At 36.9% G+C, this 22,663-nt stretch overlaps 1 protein-coding gene across 1 annotated transcript in view; it reads right to left on the bottom strand.

The window, feature by feature from the left end:
* DYNC2H1 (dynein cytoplasmic 2 heavy chain 1) overlaps positions 1-22,663 on the bottom strand; it is a 396,980-nt gene that overhangs the window by 242,312 nt on the left and 132,005 nt on the right. Inside the window, exons 54-58 of the mRNA XM_065944250.1 lie at positions 21,328-21,482; positions 19,676-19,813; positions 2,141-2,254; positions 1,385-1,545; positions 326-449 (exon numbers count right to left, since the gene is read on the bottom strand). Of these exons, the coding sequence (XP_065800322.1) occupies positions 326-449; positions 1,385-1,545; positions 2,141-2,254; positions 19,676-19,813; positions 21,328-21,482 (692 nt within the window). The remainder of the gene's footprint in view (positions 1-325; positions 450-1,384; positions 1,546-2,140; positions 2,255-19,675; positions 19,814-21,327; positions 21,483-22,663) is intronic.

Below are 22,663 nucleotides of genomic sequence, written 5' to 3'. Positions count from 1 at the left end.
CAGAGAGATGTGTTATAATATGACTAATATAGAAGAAGAAATAAAAGCATACAGGCAAATTGGAAGTTATGACTGTTTAGGAACTTACCAATGAGAGCAGATCGTAACACTCAAACACCACGTAAGACAATAAACCTGTCTCCAACCTTCTAGTTTACCCAATTCTTCTGGTAAATACCCCCCAGCTATAATACTTACAACTTATTATAAAAAACTTTTACTTTTTTAAGTAAACTAAAAAACAAATAATGTAAACCATCACATTTTGACAAGAAGAATATAATAAGAGTATGGAAAGGGAATTTAAGGTATCTGTTAAAATTACCTTTGGATCAAAAGATCCTTTATTTTTAAAAAGAAGTTCCTCAACACTCTCCCTTATTTCCTTTGGAATATTTCGTGCATCAAAGGTTGCTATGTCTTCTCGAACACCTCTCTTTGCAAGGAAGCTACAAATAAAGCATATTAATTCGAATGAGGCTAAATATAGTTTGCTATTTTTAACAAAAATATCCATTTAACAGAGTGATATATACAATACTTTCAATCTATTAGTTAACCAAAGAACAGAGTACTGTTAAAGTGCTTAAGTTTCTAAAGTAACACTACTTCATCGTTTTTTATAGACAAGGAGCCCCAGAAAGATACACAACAGTTTTTCTAAGGTTCTGTGAATACACTGAAGCAATACAATGAAGGAATTATAACACTGAACTCCATCCACATCCCTTTATGTGAACTCCTGAGAAACTAATACATTATAGGATATGCAGGAAAATATTCTGACTCCTTTATAAGAAAGATATTTTAAGTGCTCTCTCAATTTAAATCTCCTCCCTCATTTCAGACTGGAAAAAAACTCACTACCAGAATGAATACCAGCACAAACTATAATGCCATTGCTATACTGCGAAGTCTAAAGCTCCACAGTATACACTGAGTTAACAGTCAGCCTTCTCTCCTCTGTTTACACCTCTTTTGTATTTTCATGGGGCTTTCACCTGCTCTCTGTGTCTCTCTGCCTCTGCCAAGAGTGAAAGACTCTGAGAACAGTGACTATATTTTCTTCATCAGACCACCACAGTAGAAACATTACTCTGTACCACATGAGGACCAAATCAATATTTACGTTTATTAAGGTGATCTTAAACACTTTAAGGCATTCATCTTCTCCTGTGACACTTTTAACAATCACTTATAGAGAAAGGAAAATATAGTTGTTGAAATATGATTACATAGACCATCCTGAAATATGAGGGGAAAGTGTATAACCCCATACTTTGATGAAGTTCAGTTTGAGAAACAATATAAGAAATAATAAAAATCTGAAAGAATGTATAATTTACTCATGAAATAACATTTTTTCACAAATTCAAAAACTTACCTTTTCATGCTCACCCAAGATGTGTCAAAGATACCCATTAATCTCAAAACACCTTCAAGAATGTCTCTGATTACATCAGGAGGCATACGCAGGGAACGGATTTCTGAAAGAGATTCTGGCTTAATGTTTCCAACTGCTAGTTTAGCTTCATTGACGAGAGGCTAGAAAACAAAAAATTTATACGTTCAAAAATTATATATGGAAATATGCTAACTCTTTACAAATTATCAAATATTGTCATTTTATTTAAAATAACTAGTTATTAATACCCTTTCTCTTCCAATATAAAGATGCTCTAAAACACGCAAAGTACAAAATGTTCAAGTGGGGAAAGCTGGAGTTTCTGGCACCATAACTGCCACGGTCTAATTTGGAAAATCTAATCTGTTTTGAGACAATCTGCCATTTTCAAGAGATCCTTTCTTTTCTAATACTTGCTTGCTTATTTAATCAAGTCTCAAGGAAAAAAAAAAGCCTAAGAGTTTGTCTTAATTTATCTACAAAATATTTTTTCTTCTACAGTGTAAACAATATGATTCATGGAAAACAAAGACTGTTTTTAACAACCATCAGCTAATTCGGTTACTTCTAGCAGACTTGCCTTCCTGTTTCTCTTTTTTGTAAACAGTATTAAGTGAAAGTCACACTGGTAATACTATTAGGAAATAACTTATGCAAATAATGTTTAAACTCCAATGTAAAGTTGAAAATCAAAACTATAAATGGCTCTTACAGTATTTCCTATTTTGATCTTACCTGTACTTCTTTTAATTCATCATCAATTTTGTTCTTCCTTTCTTCAATTTTAATGACTTCTTCTGCTATTTTGTGCTTCAGTCTTTCAAGTTCTGTCTTTTGCTCACTAGCATCCTACAGGAATATTTAAGCAGCATTCCAATTGACTTTAATGCACTCAACATTTAAAAGCATAATACCAAAAATGTTATTTTAAAATAGCACTATTAAATGCTTTTCTAATATTAATTGACATCAGAGTTTCTAACGTGCCTAGGAAACTGATGCTATAATTTACTCTATATTTCTATTAGGAAAGATGCTTTAATTTTTCTGAATAGCAAAGCAATACATGCTTACTATGTAAAAATCAAACTGTCAGAAATGCATAATTTAGAAAATGATCATAATAATATACATTTAACACTTGCAAAACCCCAGAGAAATACTATTATGCTCATTTCATAAACAAGAAAACTGAAAATAGAAGTCTTCTCTAACAGTAGAATAGTAATAATTCTTACAGACAAGCTATACTATTCTAGAACTTGTTTCTATATTTTAGACAAAAATTAATTGAAATTATTATAAATATGCCAATATATGAACAAAAATTAGTTAAGATTCAAAGAACAATGATATATTAATAACACATGATGTTTTTACTCATAAACTCAAAAATCAAGAGTCCCACATATATAAACATGCTTTAACATTATGAAGGTTTGTATTTATTTATACTATCAAAAAAACAAGGAGGAAATCTGTCAAGAAACCTTCCAAAAGTTCTAATAACAGAAGTCCTCAACCATATTATAATCATCCAAGCAGTTTTAAGAGTAATGTTTGGTGTCCTTTCTACACTTATTGTAACAATTATATCGCATTACATACATAAACAGAATCATTATCTTGTACACTTGAAACTAATAAAGGAGTGTGAGTCAATTATATCTCAATTAAATAAAAAAGAGACCGGAGTCCTCTCCCCCTCTCTCTCTCTACCTGACCTGGAAGAAACAAATTTGGTATTTAAGCTGCCAACAACAACAAAACTAACGCCTTGCGTCCTATTACCGTATCCTTCAGGTACCTGACACATTAACTCAATTAAAACTTTCTACATTCCACAAGTGTTTCTACCTGTGTATCTCTGCTACCAGTCCTCAAAGAGGAAAGTTCTTTTCTCCATCTCCACAGTATCAAAATATTCCCTAAAGGCCCTACTCATGTGCGTCACGTTTTTCCAATTATAAGTCACAGCTATTCTGAATATGTACAGCATTTAATATGTGTGTTCTTTCTTTATGTCACGAACCTAGACTAGCAAGCTTTAAAAGTCGCACAGTGTGGTGAACTTGTGGATGAGGGGGGAGGGGCGGACAGGGACTTTGGAAAGATCCTGACACACTGCTATATTTAAACTGGATAACCAAAAGGACCTACTGTAAAGTAAGCACATGGACACTGCTCAGTGCCAGCCGAGAGGGGAGACGGATACATGTACACGCATGGCTGAGTCCCTTTGCTGCTCACCTGAAACCACCAACCACATTGTTGACTGGCTAGATCCCAATACAAAAGGCTTTTGGTGTCAACAAAATTAAAGCCAAGAAAAAAAATGCTGCAATTTGGTATATGTCTCTCTATGCCATCAGTTCAGTTCAGTTCAGTCACTCAGTCCTGTCCAACTCTTTGCGACCCCATTGACTGCGGCATGCCAGGCCTCCCTGTCCATCACCAACTACCAGAGTTTACCCCAAACCCACGTCCATTGAGTTGGTGATGCCATCCAACTATCTCATCCTCTGTTGTCCCCTTCTCCTCCTGCCTTCAATGCTTCCCAGCATCAGGGTCTTTCCCAATGAGTCAGCTCTTCCCATCAGGTGGCCACAGTATTGAGGTTTCAGTTTCAACATCAGTCCTTCCAATGAACACCCAGGACTGATCTCCTTCAGGATGGACTGGTTGGATCTCCTTGCAGTCCAAGGACTCTCAAGAGTCTTCTCCAACACCACAGTTCAAAAGCATCAATTCTTTGGCACTCAGCTTTCTTTATAGTCCAACTCTCACATCCATACATGACCACTGGAAAAACCATAGCCTTGACTAGACGGACCTTTGTTGGCAAAGTAATGTCCCTGCTTTTTAATATGCTATCTAGGTTGGTCATAGCTTTTCTTCCAAGGAGTAAGCATCTTTTAATTTCATGGCTGCAATCACCTTCTACAGTGATCTGGAAGCCCGGAAAAAATTAAGTCTCTCACTGTTTCCACTGTTTCCCTAACTATTTGCCTTGAAGTGATGGGAGCAGATGCCATGATCTTAGTTTTCTGAATGTTGAGCTTTAAGCCAACTTTTTCACTCTCCTCTTTCACCTTCATCAAGAGGCTTTTTAGTTCCTCTTCACTTTCTGCCATAAGGGTGGTGTCATGTGCATATCTGAGGTTACTGATATTTCTCCCAGAAATCTTGATTCCAGCTTGTGCTTCTTCCAGTCCAGAATTTCTCATGATATACTCTTCATACAAGTTTAATAAGCAGGGTGACCATATACAGCCTTGACGTACTCCTTTTCCTATTTGGAACCCGTCTGTTGTTCCATGTCCAGTTCGAACTGTTGCTTCCTGACCTGCATACAGGTTTCTCAAAAGACAGGTCTGATGGTCTGATATTCCCATCTCTTTAAGAATTTTCCACAGTTTGTTGTGATCTACACAGTCAAAGGCTTTGGCACAGTCAATAAAGCAGAAATAGATATTTTTCTGGAACTCTCTTGCTTTTTCGATGATCCAGCAGATGTTGGCGATTTGATCTCTGGTTCCTTTGACTTTTCTAAAACCAACTTAAACATACTTATGTATAAAATAACAAGTAGAAATGTCGTCTATTTATCACTGAGCAAAATTATTAACTTATAATACAAGATGCAGAGTTATTTTTCTAGGTCTAATCTAGGTAATACAATTAGCTACAGTCTTAGAAATATCTCTTCCCAGAACAGCCCAGAGAAAAGAGTAAGTAGCATAGTACACAATGTATCTTAATAATATTCACTAGTGTGGAAGTACATAGGCCCACAGAGTACTGAATATTTTCCTTTTTTAATATACAGTATCAATGATATTATCTTTTATTGGGTTTTTACTGCTTTTCTAATTACTATTTAAAGGTAAGTAATCCAAAAGTATTCCAACTGCAACAACAGAAGTTAGAAGAATATGAAACAAAGCTTTCAATTTCCTAAGGGAAAAAAACAATATTTGATAGATATTTTTACAATAAAAATGACTAGCAGCTTCAGATAAGTATTTATACTTCTTTGCTTCTAAAATTCCTTGAGAAAAAAATATGCTAAAGTTTTACAGTATAAAAATTAAATTGATTTTCTGATCTGTTACTTCCAGGTCAGGTAGTCCATAAATGTATACTGTAAACACTGAATGTGTACATAACTGTCAGTGATCTCAGAATACTACTGCTTCTGAAGATTTCCCATCAGTCAGCAAATTAATTATGACATGCCGGATGAAATCTTGCTTCTGCCATTCGATTCAGCCCAGAAAGCCTCTTGTGAAGTTTGCAGACAATAAAAATTTCCATGCTCATAAAGCTTTTGTGCACAAGAACTATTCTTTAACTAAGTATAAAGCAATCATGTAAGAAAAAATAATAATAAGACATGTTCAACAAAAAGAAAACTTCATAAAATTCCCTCTGAGAGCTAGCTGTAGACGCTGCAACAATGAAGCCACAAGGCGCACTACTGCGAAAGGAAACACCTGGAGACTGTCTTGCATCTCCTGAGAAACAGCGTAACAGAGAGGAAAACTGGAGGGTTAAAAGGCACACTTTAAGAAATTTTGAAGAAAGCAGAACAAATATAAAGGGAGAAAATATAAGAAAGTTAGAGAACCGGGCTAGTAAGTCCAAAGCCCAAATAAGAATTCTAAAAAGCAAGAACAAAGAAATAAAGGAAAAGGAATTATCAATAAAATAATTTAAGGAAATTTCCCAGAACTGAAGGAGGCAAATTTTTAGGTAGTAAGAACTCACACTGGACACAAAGGATGAAAATAAACCTAAACCAAGGCAAACCACTGTAACTTTAGAACAATGAAAAACCAAGATGCAAAAGATTCCAAGAGAGGGGGGAAAAAAACAGGTTATCCAAACACAGATCAGCAATTAAAATAGTGTTTTAATCACCAACAACGCAGCTAGAAGAAGATGGAACAATGCCTTCAAAATTCTAAAGAAAACATAAATATTCCAGCCTAGAATACTATTCTTAGCACACAAGCAACCAACCAAGAACACAGCAGGACATCCATATAAGTGAGATCTCAAAATTACCTTCCATGTACCCTTTCTCCAGAAGCTTCTGGGGCCAGGCTCCAGACATTAGTGAGTAGACCAAGATGGTAAAGAAGGATCGCAGGGCAGCAACTGAGGCCAGGCAGAGAAAGAAGCTAGCCACGAGCCTCTAGGAGAGAGCGCTACAGGAGGCTGAAAGCTATAAGACAGCTGAGGCTTCGGGACCTCTTCACAGAATATTTAAAACACATTTTTAAATAGGCAATTTATGGAATCATATTACCACTTCCCTTCCCAACTATCAGAAGTCGGGGAAAAAAGTTGTTCCTCTGAGAAATTAAGTCAAAGAAGCTCAGGATTTGGAATTACCAGGCTAAGAACTACAAAGCTAAGGTCGAGAACAAGAGTTGCATACGAAAAACAAGGGCATCAAATTTCCTTGTTGATTAATGATGTCGAGTATCTTTTCACATATTTGTGAAACATATGACCCCTTTATATAAGTCTTTTTTTATTAAAGGCTGGTGCAAATCTTTTGCATATTTGCAAACTGATTTGTTAGTTTTATTAGTATTGAGTTGTAATCATTTCTGTACATGTTGGAAACAAGTTTTTTTAATCAAATACACATTTGTAAATATTTTCTCCCAGTCTCTGACCTGCTTTTTCATTTTCTTTTTAAATTTCTATGAGGTGCAATTTGTCATTTATTTTCCTATTCTACTTTGGTATAATATCTAAGAAATCCCCACTTTACCCAACATCATAAACATTTTCTCCCTAATTCTCTTCTGAAGTTTTATAATTTTATGCTGTACATTTAGGTCTATATTTCATGTCAAGTTATTTTTCATATGTCTCAGGTTTTTTTCCTGTCTTCATGGATATCTAAATATTCCAGTACCACTTCTTAAAAGGATCATCCTTTCCACATTTAAATGATATTGTTGTATGAAATTAATTGACCGTGTATATGTGAGTCTGTTTCTGGATTCCATAGTGTTCTGATAATCACTGGGCTTACCATTATACCAGTGTTATCCTACCTGACTACTCTAGGTTTATAGTAACTCTTCATATCATAAGCCCTCCAACTTTGTTACTTTTAAGATTTTCTATGCCATTTACTTTTATTGAGATATATACACTAGTCTGAAAAACACTGAAATTAATTTAAATAAAAGAGGCATTAGACTTGAAGTAAGGTTAACATCACCCACATGGAGATGGTGAAACATATTTAAGACACAATCATGGATGTAAAACTAACAGAATTTAAGGATTCTTTAGATGCATGGATTAAGGGAACAGAAGTCTAACACAGTTTATAAATTCTGTTTTAAACAATTAGCTATATTGTAGTGCCATAACTAAGAAAAGGAATATAGGAAAGCAAATAATGAGTTTAGTTTTGAACCTATTTTGAATTGTAAGGCTTATAGGACTTTCAAGTAGACATATCTAACAGATTACTGATTATTTGAGTCTGAAGTTCAGAGGAGGAATAGGGCTAAAGGACAAAAAATTATGGACTTAGTGGTAGTCAGTAAGTAATCAGTAGCAAAAAAGAAGGTAATGGGCAAAAGCATACAGAAAAGGTAGGCAAATGTAAAAGAATATCTTGGCAAGGGAGAACAAAATGACAGAGGAGTGCGTGGACATGGAGTACCTCTCTCTCCACGGATACATCAGGAACACACCTTCAGACACAGAAGTGCATGCAGAACACCAGCTGAGAGCGGACAGGAGTACCTGACCAGCGGAAAAGAACATATAGAGCCACGCAAAACTCAGGAGGATGAAGGAACTGGGGGAAAAACAGGAGTGTTAGTAGGACTGGACCTGCCCTCAGCAGGTAGGGGAACTGAAGCAGGGGTCTGATCCCCACACTGGGGCAACTGTCTGAGTCAGAGAAGAAATATTTAAGGTTGAGAGTAAAACAGCTCATCTGTGGCAGCCTACAAGGAATGAGAATCAGACAGTCCTTGCTGCAGCGGTACATATGCCGGACAGGGACGCAGGTACCCTGGAAGGCGCAGCAGCTGGGACCTGGAGCTTAGGGACTGTGGAGCAATCCCAGGGCGAAGGCTGCTGTTGACTGTGGAGAGACAGATCCAGGGGATATGAGGGAGGAGATTGTGGAGGAAAGCCAGGCAGCCATGGAAGCAAGGCGATACTGCTGAGTCACGCGTAGGGGGTGGAGCCATCACCATAGCCTCTCTCCCCACAGGCCAGCAGCCACAGCTGAATAGAGAGGCTGGCCCATCAATCGCCTGAGGCACTGAACTACAGAGTAGGACCCCACCCAGGGTGCCCCTTTAAGTGCTTGATGAGCCAAACTACAGCATAGGACCCTACCCAGGGGGGCCCCTCTCTGTGCCTGATGCCTTGAACAACAGAGGAGGACCCCAGGCAAGGGAGCCCTCTAAGTACCTGAACGGGCAGAGCTACAGAGAAAGACTGGCCAAAGAGGCCTTCTGATCGCCAGCTACAAGAGGCTCGAAAAAAAGACTCTTATAGGGCCATAAATCCTGCAGCTGAGGCAGGCCGTGTCCCTGCACACTTGGCACTGCTAGGGTCCCCACAAGCCAAGAAGCTGCGCCAACTTCCTGTTCAACCCTCACTAGGGCAGAGAAGCCACAGGCAAAAGAAGTCTTGCATCTATGCACACAGGGTCACTTTGATTATGTCCAACTCTGCAATGCTATAGACTGTGACCTGCCAGACTGCTCTGCCAGGGGGGTTCTCAAGGCAAGAACACTGGAGCATATTGGCCAACACTGGCTGCCACACCCTTCTGGAGCACTGTATTTCCTGCTGCCCTAGCCGCCAACTCCCCTGAGTGCCTGGTGCTGCCAGAACCCCTGCGACCCAAGCAGCTGCACCACCTCCACACCTGGCCCTCACAGGGGCAGACCCAAGTCCTCCAGGGCAGCCTCAGGAGCAAACCCCAGTGGACGACCCACATGCAGAGGTGGAAATAAAACCACAGTTGAAACCCAGGGGCAGTGTGGCTAAGGAAGAAGAACCCAAACCTTCCCACCACCTGTACAAGCTGCAGATTAAATCCACATGATCAACTAGGCAGACTCTGCTCTGTGGAATATCTAAAAGGACACTGAGAGCTCCCACAAAAGAAAACACATTAGTTCTTATAGCTGTGGACATTGGAGGCAAGAACACACAGGAGTAGGACCAGATTAGAGTCTGAGCTGTCCCCACAGCAGGTCCAGAGACCAGCACAGTGTTGGAGAGCATTCTAGGGAGGTGACCTGGAATGTCAGTCCCAGGGAGGGAAAGGACTCTGACAGCAGTGACTCAAGAAAAACATTTATTACTCTTATTTTTCCACTGTTCTGTAGATGCTTTCGTATATTTTTTCTTTTTTAATTCCTTGTTTTATGCCCCCCTCTGATGAAGTTGTCAATTTTATTTGCACTAGGAAATCTAATTAAGTTTCTGAGCTTCTTTTTCCTTCTCAGTCATATTTTTTATTGTTTTTATAAAACACTGGCTCTAGGATGGTTTGCAGTTCTGTGGATATTTTCTTCTTTTCTTTTTAATTTTCATTTTTGACTTTTAAATTCTATTCTTACTTTTTCTAAATTTCTTCCTTTGTTTGATTTTCCTACTGCTCTTTTCCCCTTGCAGTTAATCTTTAATGTATATAAACCTTTATGTACCTCTATTTAACTTTGTATATCTATTGTTTCTTACCTTTCCTCTCAACATATTTTTTAGTATTATTTTCACTACCAATATGTGAACTGTGAACCTCCAGATGTTCAAGCTGGTTTTAGAAAAGGCAGAGGAACCAGAGATCAAATTGCTAACATCTGCTGGATCATTGAAAAAGCAAGATGGCTCCAGAAAAACATCTATTTTTGCTTTATTGATTATGCCAAAGCCTTTGACTGTGTGGATCACAAGAAACTGTGGAAAATTCTGAAAGAGATGGGAATACCAGACCACCTGACTGCATCATGAGAAACCTGTATGGAGGTCAGGAAGCAACACTTAGAACTGGACATGGAACAACAGATGGGTTCCAAATAGGGAAAGGAGTACGTCAAGGCTGTATATTGTCACCCTGCTTATTTAACTTCTATACAGAGTACATCATGAGAAACGCTGGGCTGGAGGAAGCACAAGCTGGAATCAAGATTGCCAGGAGAAATATCAATAACCTCAGATATGCAGATGACACCACCCTTATGGCAGGAAGTGAGAAAGAACTAAAGCGACTCTTGATGAAAGTGAAAGAGGAGAGTGAAAAAGTTGGCTTAAAGCTCAACATTCAGAAAATTAAGATCATGGCATCTGGTCCCATCACTTCATGGCAAATAGATGGGGAAACAGTGGAAACAGAGGCTGACTTTATTTTGGGGCTCCAACATCACTGCAGATGGTGACTGCAGCCATGAAATTAAAAGATGTTGACTCCTTGGAAGGAGAGTTATGATCAACCTAGACAGCATCCTAAAAAGTAGAGACATTACTTTGCCAACAAAGGTCCGTCTAGTCAAGGCTATGGTTTTTCCAGTAGTCATGTATGGATGTGAGAGTTGGACTATAAAGAAAGCTGAGTGCCAAAGAATTGATGCTTTTGAACTGTGGTGTTGGAGAAGACTCTTGAGAGTCCTTCGACTGCAAGGAGATTCAACCAGTCCATCCTAAAGGAGATCAGTCCTGGGTGTTCATTGGAAGGACTGATGTTGAAGCTGTAACTCCAATACTTTTGCCACCTGATGCGAAGAGCTGACTCATAGGAAAAGACAGTGATGCTGGGAAGGATTGGGGGCAGGAGGAGAAGGGGATGACAGAGGATGAGATGGCTGGATGGCATCACTGACTCGATGGACATGGGTTTGGATGGACACCGGGAGTTGGTGATGGACAGAGAGGCCTGGCGTGCTGCGGTTCATGGGGTCGCACAGACTCAGACATGACTGAGTGACTAAACTGAACTGATTCCCAAACTGGCAACTTGCTTTAATTTTGTCTTCCAGTTCATGCTTTACTTACTTCCGTTACTAACAGGTAGAAATAACTTTTTGTTTCTTTTGTTCGCCAGGTCAATCTATTGTACTTTATTTTTTTGGATTGCTTTGATTTTGCATATGGGTGTATAGGTATATGTGTATATTCAGTCACACTTTTTATTATCATTAACATCTGCCTCTATTTTGGGTTTTTGCAGTTCTATGGGGTTTCTTTTTTTTTTTTTTTCTTTTCTTCTTTCTTCTCCTTTTCTTTTCTCTTTTATATAATTGTAATTTTTGATTTTTAAAACCTACTATATTTTTCCCCACTTAATCATTTGTTTGTCTTTCCTACTGACCTTTTCCCCTTGCAGTTAATCTTTAAAGCATATAAATCTTCTTTATCTACCTCTATTTATCTTTGCACATCAATTCTTTCTTTATTTTCCTCTTAACATACTTGTTAGTTTTGTTTTCATTGCTTTATTCTCCACTTGGCACCTTACTTTAGTTTTGTTTCCCAGTTTGTGCTGTAGATAGTCTTGTTCTTAACTGGAAAATATAATTTTTTATTTCCTCTGTTCGCTGGATCAATTTAGTGTACTTTATTTTTGTTGCACTGTTTTGACTTTGCTCATGGGTGTATATGAACATGTGCATATTCCATTATTATAATTATTATTTGCCTGATTTTCTAACTGCCATTTGTCTGGGGTTATTCTTTGGTTTCTTCTTTTGGAGTATTTGTTTTAATCTCACCTAATGACGTAGCAAACCACATGTTCCTGACCAGAGATCAAGCCCTGAGCCTTTGGAGTGGGAGCACTAACTCCAAGACTCTGGACTACCAGGGAACTGACCCTAGGGAGTATCAAATAGTGAGAACTCACACAAAGGAAATGACTTGAATGCAAGATGCAGCATCACCCAACCACCAGGAGCATCCTATGCAGGAGGCCTCATCTAAACAACAAACAGAACAAAAATACAAACCCAATCATCACCATACAGGATTACCATCTCTCTCAGCCTTGCCCATCAGAGGAAAAACAAACAAACAAACAAACTCAGCACAAATCTCTCCCTATACAAAGCTTACAAAAATCACTGAACCAACCTTAGGAAGGCTGAAACCAAGAGGAAGAGAGAAATCAAATGTGCAGTTTGGGAAAAGGAGACCTCAAACACAATAATTAAAAAAAAAAGAAAATGAAAAGGCAGAAAAATACTACACACACAAATGATGGAACAAACAGGAAACATAGAAATTCAAATAAATAAAGAGGAAATAGGCAAACTACCTGAAAAAGAATTCAGAGTAATGATAGTAAAGATGATCAAAAATCTTGAACACAAAACGGAGAAAATGCAAGAATCAATTAACAAAGACCTAGAAGGATTAAAGAAAAAACATACAAACAACACGATTGCTGAAATTAAAAATACTCTAGAAGGAACCAATAGCAGAATATCTGAAGCTGAAGAATGAATCAGTGAGCTGAAAGATAAAATGGTGGAAGTAACTTCTGAAGAGCAGAATAAATTAAAAATAATGAAAAGAATGGAAGATAGTCTCAGAGACCTCTGGGACAATATCAAACGCACCAACATTCAAATTATAGGGGTCCCAGAAGAAGAAGAGAAAAACAAAGGGTATGAGAAAATTCTTGAAGAGATGATAGTTGAAAATTTCCCCAATATGGAAAAGGAAATAGTCAATCAAATCCCAGAGGCACAAAGAGTCACACACAGGATAAAACCAAGGAGAAACACAACAAGACACATATTAATCAAACTAACAAAGACTAAACACAAAAAAAGAATATTAAAAGCAGCAAGGGAAAAGCAACGAGTAATGTACAAGGGAAACCCCATAAGCTTAAAAGCTGAATGTTCAGCAGAAACTTTGCAGGCCAAAAGGAATGGCAGGATATACTTAAAGTACTGAAAGGGAAAAATCTACAACCAAGATCACTGTACCCGGCAAGGATCTCATTCAAAATTGATGGAGAAATAAAAAGCTTTTCAGACAAGCAAAAGTTAAGAGAATTCAGTATCAACAAACCAGCTTTGCAACAAATATTAAAGGGACATATGTAGTCCAGAAATATACAAGAAGAAAAAGATCTACAAAAACAAACTTCAAACAATAAAGAAACTGGCAACAGGAACATATATATCAGTAACTACTTAAATGTAAACTGTTTAAATGTTCCAACCAAAAGACACAGACTGGCTGAAGGGATACAAAAACAAGACCCACATAAGAACTGTCTTCAGAAAACCCACTTCAAACTTAAAGATACATATAGACTGAAAGTGAGAAGAGGAGAAAATATATTCCATGCAAATGGGAAGCAAAAGAAAGCTGCAGTAGCAATCTTCATATCAGACAAAAGAGACCTTAAAATAAAGAAGATTACAAAATACATGATGATCAAGGGATCAATCCAGGAGGAAGACATAGCAATTGTAAATATCTATGCAGCCAACATAGGAGCACCTCAGTACATAATACAAACACTAACAGACATAAAAGAAGAAAAATGACAGTAACACAATAATAGTAGGAGACTTTAACACCACTCACATCAGTGGACAGATCATCAAAACAGAAAATTAATAAGGAAACACAAGTTTTAAATGTTTCATTAGACAAAATGAATCTCATTGATATCTTCAGGACATTCCATCCAAATGCAGAAGAAAACACCTTCTTCTCAAGTGCACATAGAATATTCTCCAGGATAGACCATATCATGGGTAACAGATCAAACCTCAGTAAATTTAAGAAAACTGAAATCATATCAAGCATCTTCTCCTACCACAACACTGCAAGATTAGATATCAATTACAAGAAAAAGAAAAACTGTAAGAAACACAAAGACATGGAGATTAAACAACACATTTATAAATAACCAACAGGTTACTGAAGAAATCAAAAGGAAAATCAAAAAATTTCTAAAACAAATGACAATGAAAACACGACAACTCAAAACCTATGGGATGCAGCAAAATATTACTAAGAAGGAAGTTTATAGCAATACAATCCTACCTCAAGAGACAAGAAAAACATCGAATAGACAATCTAACTTTACACCTAAAACAACTGGAAAAACAAGGACCAAAAAAAAAAAAAAAAAATGAGGATTGAAATCTTAAAGATCCGAGCAGAAATAAATGAAAAAGAAATGAAAGAAACAACAGTAAAGATTTATAAAACTAAAAGCTGGTTCTTTGAGAAGATAAAATTGACAAACATTTAGACAGACTCATCAAGAAAAAGAGAGAAGAATCAACAAAATTAGAAATAAAAGGAGAGGTTACAACAGACAATGCAGAAATATATAGGATTATAAGAGACAATTAAGAACAAATATATGGCAATAAAATGGATAACCTGGAAGAAATGGATAGATTCTTAGAAAATTTTCAATCTTCCCAGACTGAACCAGAAAGAAACAGAAACTATGAACAACCCAATTACAAGCACTGAAATCGAAGCTGTGATCAAATATCTCTCAAAAGACAAAAGCCCAGGATAGATGGCTTCACAGGTGAATTCTATCAAACATTTAGAGAAGTGCTAATGCCTATCCTTCTAAAACTCTTTGAAAAAACTGCAGAGGAAGGAACACTTCTGAACTCATTCTATGAGGCCACCATCACCCTGATACCAAAACCAGACAAAGACAACAGAGAAAAAGAAAACTGCAGGCCAATATCACTGGTGAACAGAGATGCAAAAATTCTCAACAAAAGTTTAGCAAACAGAATTCAGCAACACATCAAAAAGTTCATACACCAAGTTGGGTTTATTCCAGGGATGCAAGGACTCTTCTATATACACAAATCAATCAATGTGATACATCATATTAAATTGAATGATAAAAACCATATGATAATCTCAACAGATGCAGAAAAAGCCTTTGACAAAATTCAGCACCCATTCATGATTAAAACTCTTTAAAAAAAAGGGCACAGAAGGAACCTACCTCAACATTGTAAAGGCCATATTTGCTAAGCCTACAGCAAACATTATTCTCAATAGTGAAAAACTGAAAGCAGTTCCGCTAAGATCAGGAACAAGACAAGGGTGTCCACTTTCACTGCTGTTATTCAACACAGTTCTGGAAGTCCTAGCTACAGCAATAAGAGAAGAAAAAGAAATAAAAGGAAGCCAAATTGGAAAAGAAGTAAAGATCTCACTGTCTGCAGATGACATGATACTGTACACAGAAAACCCTAAAGATACTATCAGAAAATTACTAGTGCTAATCAGTGAATTTCACAATGTTTCTGGAAACAAAATCAATACTCAGAAATCACTTGCATTTCTACACATTAACAATGAAAAATCAGAAAAAGAAATTATGGAATCAATCTGATTCACCATTACAACAAAAAATATCTAGGAATAAACTTACCTAAGGAGACAAAAGAAATGTACACAGACAATTATAAGACACTAATGAAAGAAATCAAGGATGACAAGAACAGATGGAGAGATATTCCATGTTCCTGGGTAAGAAGAATCAATATTGTGAAAATGATTATGCTACCAAATGCTATCTACAGATTCAGTGCAATACCTATCAAATTACCAATGGCATTTTTCATAGTACTAGAACAAAAAATTTCACATTTCATATGGAAACACAAAAGATCCTGAATAGCCAAAGAAATCTTGAGAAATAATGGAGCTGGAGAAGTCAACCTTCCTGACTTCAGATTATACTAAAAAGCTACATTCATCAAGACAGTATGGTACTGGCACAAAAACAGAAATATAGATCAGTGGAACAAGACAGAAAGCCCAGAAATAAAACCATGCACCTATGGGTACCTTATTTTTGACAAAGGAGGCAAGAACATAAATGGGGCAAAGACAGCCTCTTCAGTAAGTGGTGCTGGGAAACCTGGACAGCTACATGCAAAAGAATGAAAACAGAACACTTCCTAATACCATCAGTTCAATTCAGTCGCTCAGTCATGTCCAACTCTTTGTGACCCCATGAACCACAGCACGCCAGGACTCCCATTCCACCACCAACTCCCATAGTCCACCCAAATCCATGTCCATTGAGTCGGTGATGCCATCCAACAATCTCACTCTCTGTCGTCCCCTTCTCCTCCCGCCCTCAATCTTTCCCAGCATTAGGGTCTTTTCAGATGAGTCAGCTCTTCGCATGAGGTGGTAAAAGTATTGGAGTTTCAGCTTCAACATCAGTCCTTCCAATGAACACCCAGGACTGATCTCCTTTAGGATGGACTGGTTGGATCTCCTTGCAGTCCAAGGGACTCTCAAGAGTCTTCTCCAACACCACAGTTCAAAAGCATCAATTCTTTGGCACTCAGCTTTCTTTATAGTCCAACTCTCATATTCATACATGACCACTGGAAAAACCATAGCCTTGACTAGACAGACCTTTGTTGACAAAGTAATGTCTCTGCTTTTTAATATGCTGTCTAGGTTGATCATAACTTTCCTTCCCAGGAGTAAGCGTCATTTAATTTCATGGCTGCAGTCACCTTCTGCAGTGATTTTGGAGCCCAAAAAAATAAAGTCTGCCACTGTTTCCACATCTATTTGTCATGAAGTGATGGGACCGGAATACCATGATTTTAGTTTTCTGAATGTTGAGCTTTAAGCCAACTTTTTCACTCTCCTCTTTCACTTTCATCAAGAGGCTCTTTAGTTCTTCTTATCCTTCTGCCATAAGGGTGATGTCACCTGCCTATCTGAGGTTATTGATATTTCTCCCAGAAATCTTGATTCCAATTTGTGCTTCTTCCAGCCCAGAGTTTCTCATGATGTACTCTGCATATAAGTTAAACAAGCAGGGTGACAATATACAGCCTTGATGTACTCCTTTTCCTATTTGGAACCAGTCTATTGTTCCATGTCCAGTTCTAACTGTTGCTTCCTGACCTGCATACAGGTTTCTCAAGACCATACACAAAGATAAACTCAAAATGGATTAAAGACCTAAATGTAAGACCAGAAACTGTAAAACTCTTAGAGGAAAACATAGACAGAACACTCGATGACAGAAATCAAAGCAAGATCCTCCATGACCCACCTCCTAGAGTAATGGAAATAAAAACAAAAGTAAACAAGTGGGACCTTGACAGGAATCCTCTGGCCCTTATTAATTCCTGAATATTCAGGAATTAAGAGGAGAACCATGTCTTTCCGGGGCTGAGGAATCCAGGCATTTCCCTTGTTAGTTTCTCAATATGGTGATAAGTACCCTCTTCTCTCTTCAATAGGGATCACCTTGTGTTTTATAAGTCTGGAATTTTAATCTTTATCTTTGCTGAGAATAACTACCTTGTAAGACAGTATATGTGCACGCCATGTTGATTAAAATACCTTTGCTCCATCAGAGCTTTGGTCCCCGTGTCTTTCTTTCTTTCTTTTCTTTCTTTCTTTCTTTTCTCTCTATCTCTCTATCTCTATCTCTATCTCTCTATTTCTGGCTGATTCCCTGGAGCACAGAAGCCAGCTGTGTAACCCAGGGAGTATTAGCCTCTTTCCTTCTTTCACTCTTTCATCGTCGACTCCAGACCACCAGGTTCTGATCCTTCAAAGGACCAACAGGACCTGATTAAATTTAAAAGCTTTTGCACAGCAAAGGAAATCACAAGGAAGGTGAAAAGACAACCCTCAGGCTGAGAGAAAATAATAGCAAATGAAACAACTGACAAAAGATTAATTTCCAAAATATACAAGCAGCTCATACAACTCAATACCAGAAAAACAAACAACCCAATCAAAAAGTGGAAAAAGACCTAAACTTCTTTCTCCAAAGAAGACATACAGATGGCTAACAAACAAATGGAAAGATGTTCAACATGGCTTATTATTAGAGAAATGCAAATCAAAGTTACAATAAGATATCACCTCACACCAGTCAGAATGGCTATCATCAACAAGTCTACAAACAATAAATGCTGGAGAGGGTGTGGAGAAAAGGGAACTCTCTCACATTGTTGGTGGGAATGCAAATTGATACAGCCGCTATGGAAGATGGTATGGAGATTCCTTAAAAAATCAGGAATAAAACCACCATGACCCAGCAATCCTACTCTGAGGCATACACCCTGAGGAAACCAAATTGAAAAAGACATAAGTATCCCATTGTTCATTGCACCACTATTTACAATAGCTAGAACATGGAAGCAACCTAGATCCCCTTCGAAAGATAATGCATAAAGAAGTTTTGGTACATATACACAATGGAATATTCAGCTATAAAAAGGACTGAGTTTTAGTCAGTTCTAATGAGGTGAATGAACCTAGAACCTATTATACAGAGTGAAGTGGGTCAGAAAAAGAAAGATGAATATCATATTCTAACACATATATACATAATCTAGAAAAATGGTACTGCAGAATTTACTTACAGGGCAGCAATGGAGAAGCAAACATAAAGAATAGACTTGTGGACATGGGGAGAGGGGAGGAGAGGGTGAGATGTATGGAAAGAGTAACAAGGAAACTTACATTACCATATGTAAAATAAATAGCCCACGGGAATTTGCTGTATGGCTCAGGAAACTCAAACAGGGGCTCTGTATCAACCGGGAGGGAGTTGGGAGCGAGGTTAAAAGGGAGGGGATATATGTATACCTATGGTCGATTCATGTTGAGGTTTGACAGAAAATAGCAAAATTCTGTAAAGCAACTACCCTTCAATAAAAAAATTAATTAATTAAAAAAAAAAGAATACCCTGGCAATAAAGAATGCAGAGAAATCTCCCTTGAGATGGTTCAACCAAAATAAAGGCAATGTAAAAAGAAGATACAATCAAAATATTAAAAATATCATGCAAGTATAAATAGAATGAATAAAGACATTTTATAAATCCTAAGAATATCAAAAACAGGCTTAAAGCCTGAAGGAAATAATATAGAGAAAAATAAAAGAAAATATTAACTAACAGAGGGTAAACAAAAGCAGTTACAGACAAATCTATACCAATCAAAATGTTTATACTTTTGCATTTATAGGATTTAGCTAAATTCGTGCATGAACAACTGAGGAGAATATAGTTGTAATTTTAAACAATATGGGAAAATAATACACTCTCTCCAAAAGTTCAAGTACACTACACTAACAGTCTACTCAATATAGACAAGTAATATTTTTTAAAATGCACTTAAGTAAAAAAGTTATTTTTCACACTGAACGATAATCAGGTATAAATGACCTTCTATTGCTTGCATGTCTGTGCTTCCTCTAAATATTACCTGCATTGATACTGTGATCTCTTGAAGAGCAGCATCTGCTTCATCTTGCTTAGTTTTAAGTAATACACTTTGTTCTCCAGCTGTTCTGTTCAATTCAGCCACAAGTGCTTTAGCTTCATTTAGTTTAGAGACCCCAGCCTACATTAATAGAAGAGACTTACAATATTAAAAGAAAAGGAATTTTATATACATAGGATAAACAAAGTCTATAATAATGAATCAAAAAAAATATAAGTGTACAAATACCACATCTGCAATTGAACTTGGGTTTTTTCTTATTGCTAATTATGACGATTTAGTCAACTGTTTACCCATTAAGATGTAGAAAAGGACTCCACAAAGGCTTTACAGAAAAACAGATCTTAAAGCATCACAGTAAAGCTGAATACATTAACATATATTAGATAGCTTAACCAGTAGGATTTTACTCAACTGCATTAGACAGGAAAGAAAACAGAAAAAAAAAATCCTCAGTAAACCTTTCTAATTTTTCAGTCTCATTAATTGAACAAAAGGACCTCAGGGACCACTCTTTTTATACTGGACATGCCTTGGTTTTGTTTCTCCATTATCCAACTAAAAGAGACTGCCTTACATAGGGTGCTGGTTAGCAATCACTCCGAATGCTTCGGCTATTCTTCGGGGGGCGGAGGGGTGACCCTGGTCTGGCCATTATAACATTCCATTCCACTGTCCATCAATAATCCAAGAAATGAACATGAAAAATATTCTCTCTGTTCTTCAATACAATTGCATTTTTGTCACAAAATGAATCAGAAGATTTAGAAAGATAGCAATGGCAAAAAAAAGGGGGAATGTAAACAGTATTTATTGTACTTATTGAGCACCCAGTATAGAGGACAAGCATCATGCTGGTTCTTTACATTTGCATTTTATCTAATGTACACAACACACTGACCCAATAAAGCTATAACTCAGTAAATTTATTTACCTCAAATACAATAGAGAACTAAATCAGGAAATTATCCCTTCAAAGCATGTGCAGTTAGTGGCTTAATATAAATGAAAGTAAGTCAGTAGAAAGAAGGATAAAGATGACTCTGTCAATTAATGTTCCTGGTTTCCTACCCTTACAAAGAGAAGCAAGAACTCTGGAGAGGGAATGCTCTCTGACAGAATCTGAGGCTACCATTCTAATAGCACACTTAAGTTTAAACTCTACAATTACAGAAATACAAAAAAGAATTCAAAATGTACAAAGTCAAGTGACATAAATAGTACAATAAAATATGCATACTAATGAAATTATATAATAAAATATAATTTTAAGAATATGCTTATAAAATACAATTATAAATATAAAGTTTATTATAAAACATAATATTATATATTATGTTTTAATTAATAATAGTCATTTCTGATTTCTAAAATAAGTTCATGTGAAAAAGACATTTACAACCAGTACCATAAGCTATCAAAATCACACAAACAACATATGCAGTGAAGAAAAGAAATAATTATTCAACCAAAAAAATACAAAACCATTACTATAATCTAGTGGACAATATAGATAGGTGAGACAGTTTTCCAGGACATTTAATACAGTACAATATTTATTTACGACATTGTGATTTACATAATCCTTGTCCCCTACATATAGATAAAATAATTTTAGATCACCAATAAGGTACCTGCAAATGACTTTGTCTTTTTAATAATTCCTCTTTCTTGCTGCTACTAATGGCAGAATACACACGTAAAAAGGTCATATATCGGCTTGGTGTAGCACCATATGCTTTACAAGACTCATGGATTAATAAAAATGATTTTAGAAAATCATGATCAACTAGAAAGAGAAAAAAATGACAATGTAAGTATTAGAATTAGAGAAAATAAACTTAACTATATCTTTTTCTACTCAACGAAATTATGAGATAATATATTTGCTTAAAGGTGAACAGGTATTCCTATGTATCCATTCATAGCTTCCATTTTTCTCATTAATTTGCATTATTTAATTTCAGTGGTCTCTATACTTCAACTGTATTTATCTCTCTTTCCCTGTATTCCTCCTGACAAGTTTTATTGCTGCAAGAAAGATAAATCTACAGTTTCTCATATCAATTAATTGGGACTAGGTAACATGTAGTCTAAAAGTAAGCTTACTCAAAGCTATACGACTGGAATAGAGATACCAAACCAAATAACACCTATCCACTCATATTTACATGGGAACAAACAGGGCTTCAAAAGCCAGAAAATTAAGAATAAACTCTCGTTAGATTCAATATACACTCCCGTGCTCAGTCACTCAGACATGTCTAACTCTACAAACCCATGGACAGAGGAGCCCAGTGGGTTCCTGTCCATGGAATTTTCCAGGTAAGAATATTGGAGTGGGTTGCCATTTTCTCTCCAGGGAATCCTCCTGACCCAGGGATCAAACCCACATCACCTGCACTGGCAGGCAGATTCTTTATTACCTGAGCCACCTGGGAAGCTGATACATATGTGACCAAACACACTCTCTCTCTCATTGTCTCAACCTATTCCCCTCTGTATTCTCTACCCCAGTGAACAAAATCAACTTCCATAATTTTTTCCAAGCAGAACGTGAGAAATATTCTTGCATCCTTCTTCTTCCTCACATACAACAGCCACTAATAACCAAATCCTCTTTAGGTTACCTCCTAATACCGCCCAAGTCCATTCCTTCCTCTTAGATTAGGAGGCAACAGCCTTCTATACTGATCTACAGTAACCCTGTTTCTCTGAATACCAATCTGTTTCTGATATCTGAAAAAAAAACAGGTGGATGCAGAGACTTCTCTTTCTAAAACAAGACTCTGATTGCATCTCTAACAAAAACCTGTCAATTATCCCAGATCACTAACAAGTCAGAATCCAAATTCCTTCTGTAGCATGATATGGAAGGTTCTACATTACCAACCCTGCTTACCTTACGGCATTACAAAACGGCAATTATATCATCAATAAAAGTCAGGTAAAATCAGTTTCATCAAAATA

The sequence above is a fragment of the Muntiacus reevesi genome, chromosome 9 (assembly GCF_963930625.1).
Source record: "Muntiacus reevesi chromosome 9, mMunRee1.1, whole genome shotgun sequence".
NCBI classification, from domain to species: domain Eukaryota; kingdom Metazoa; phylum Chordata; class Mammalia; order Artiodactyla; family Cervidae; genus Muntiacus; species Muntiacus reevesi.
Note: the sequence above shows the minus strand (reverse complement) of the source record. Positions and strands in the feature narration are given on the sequence as shown.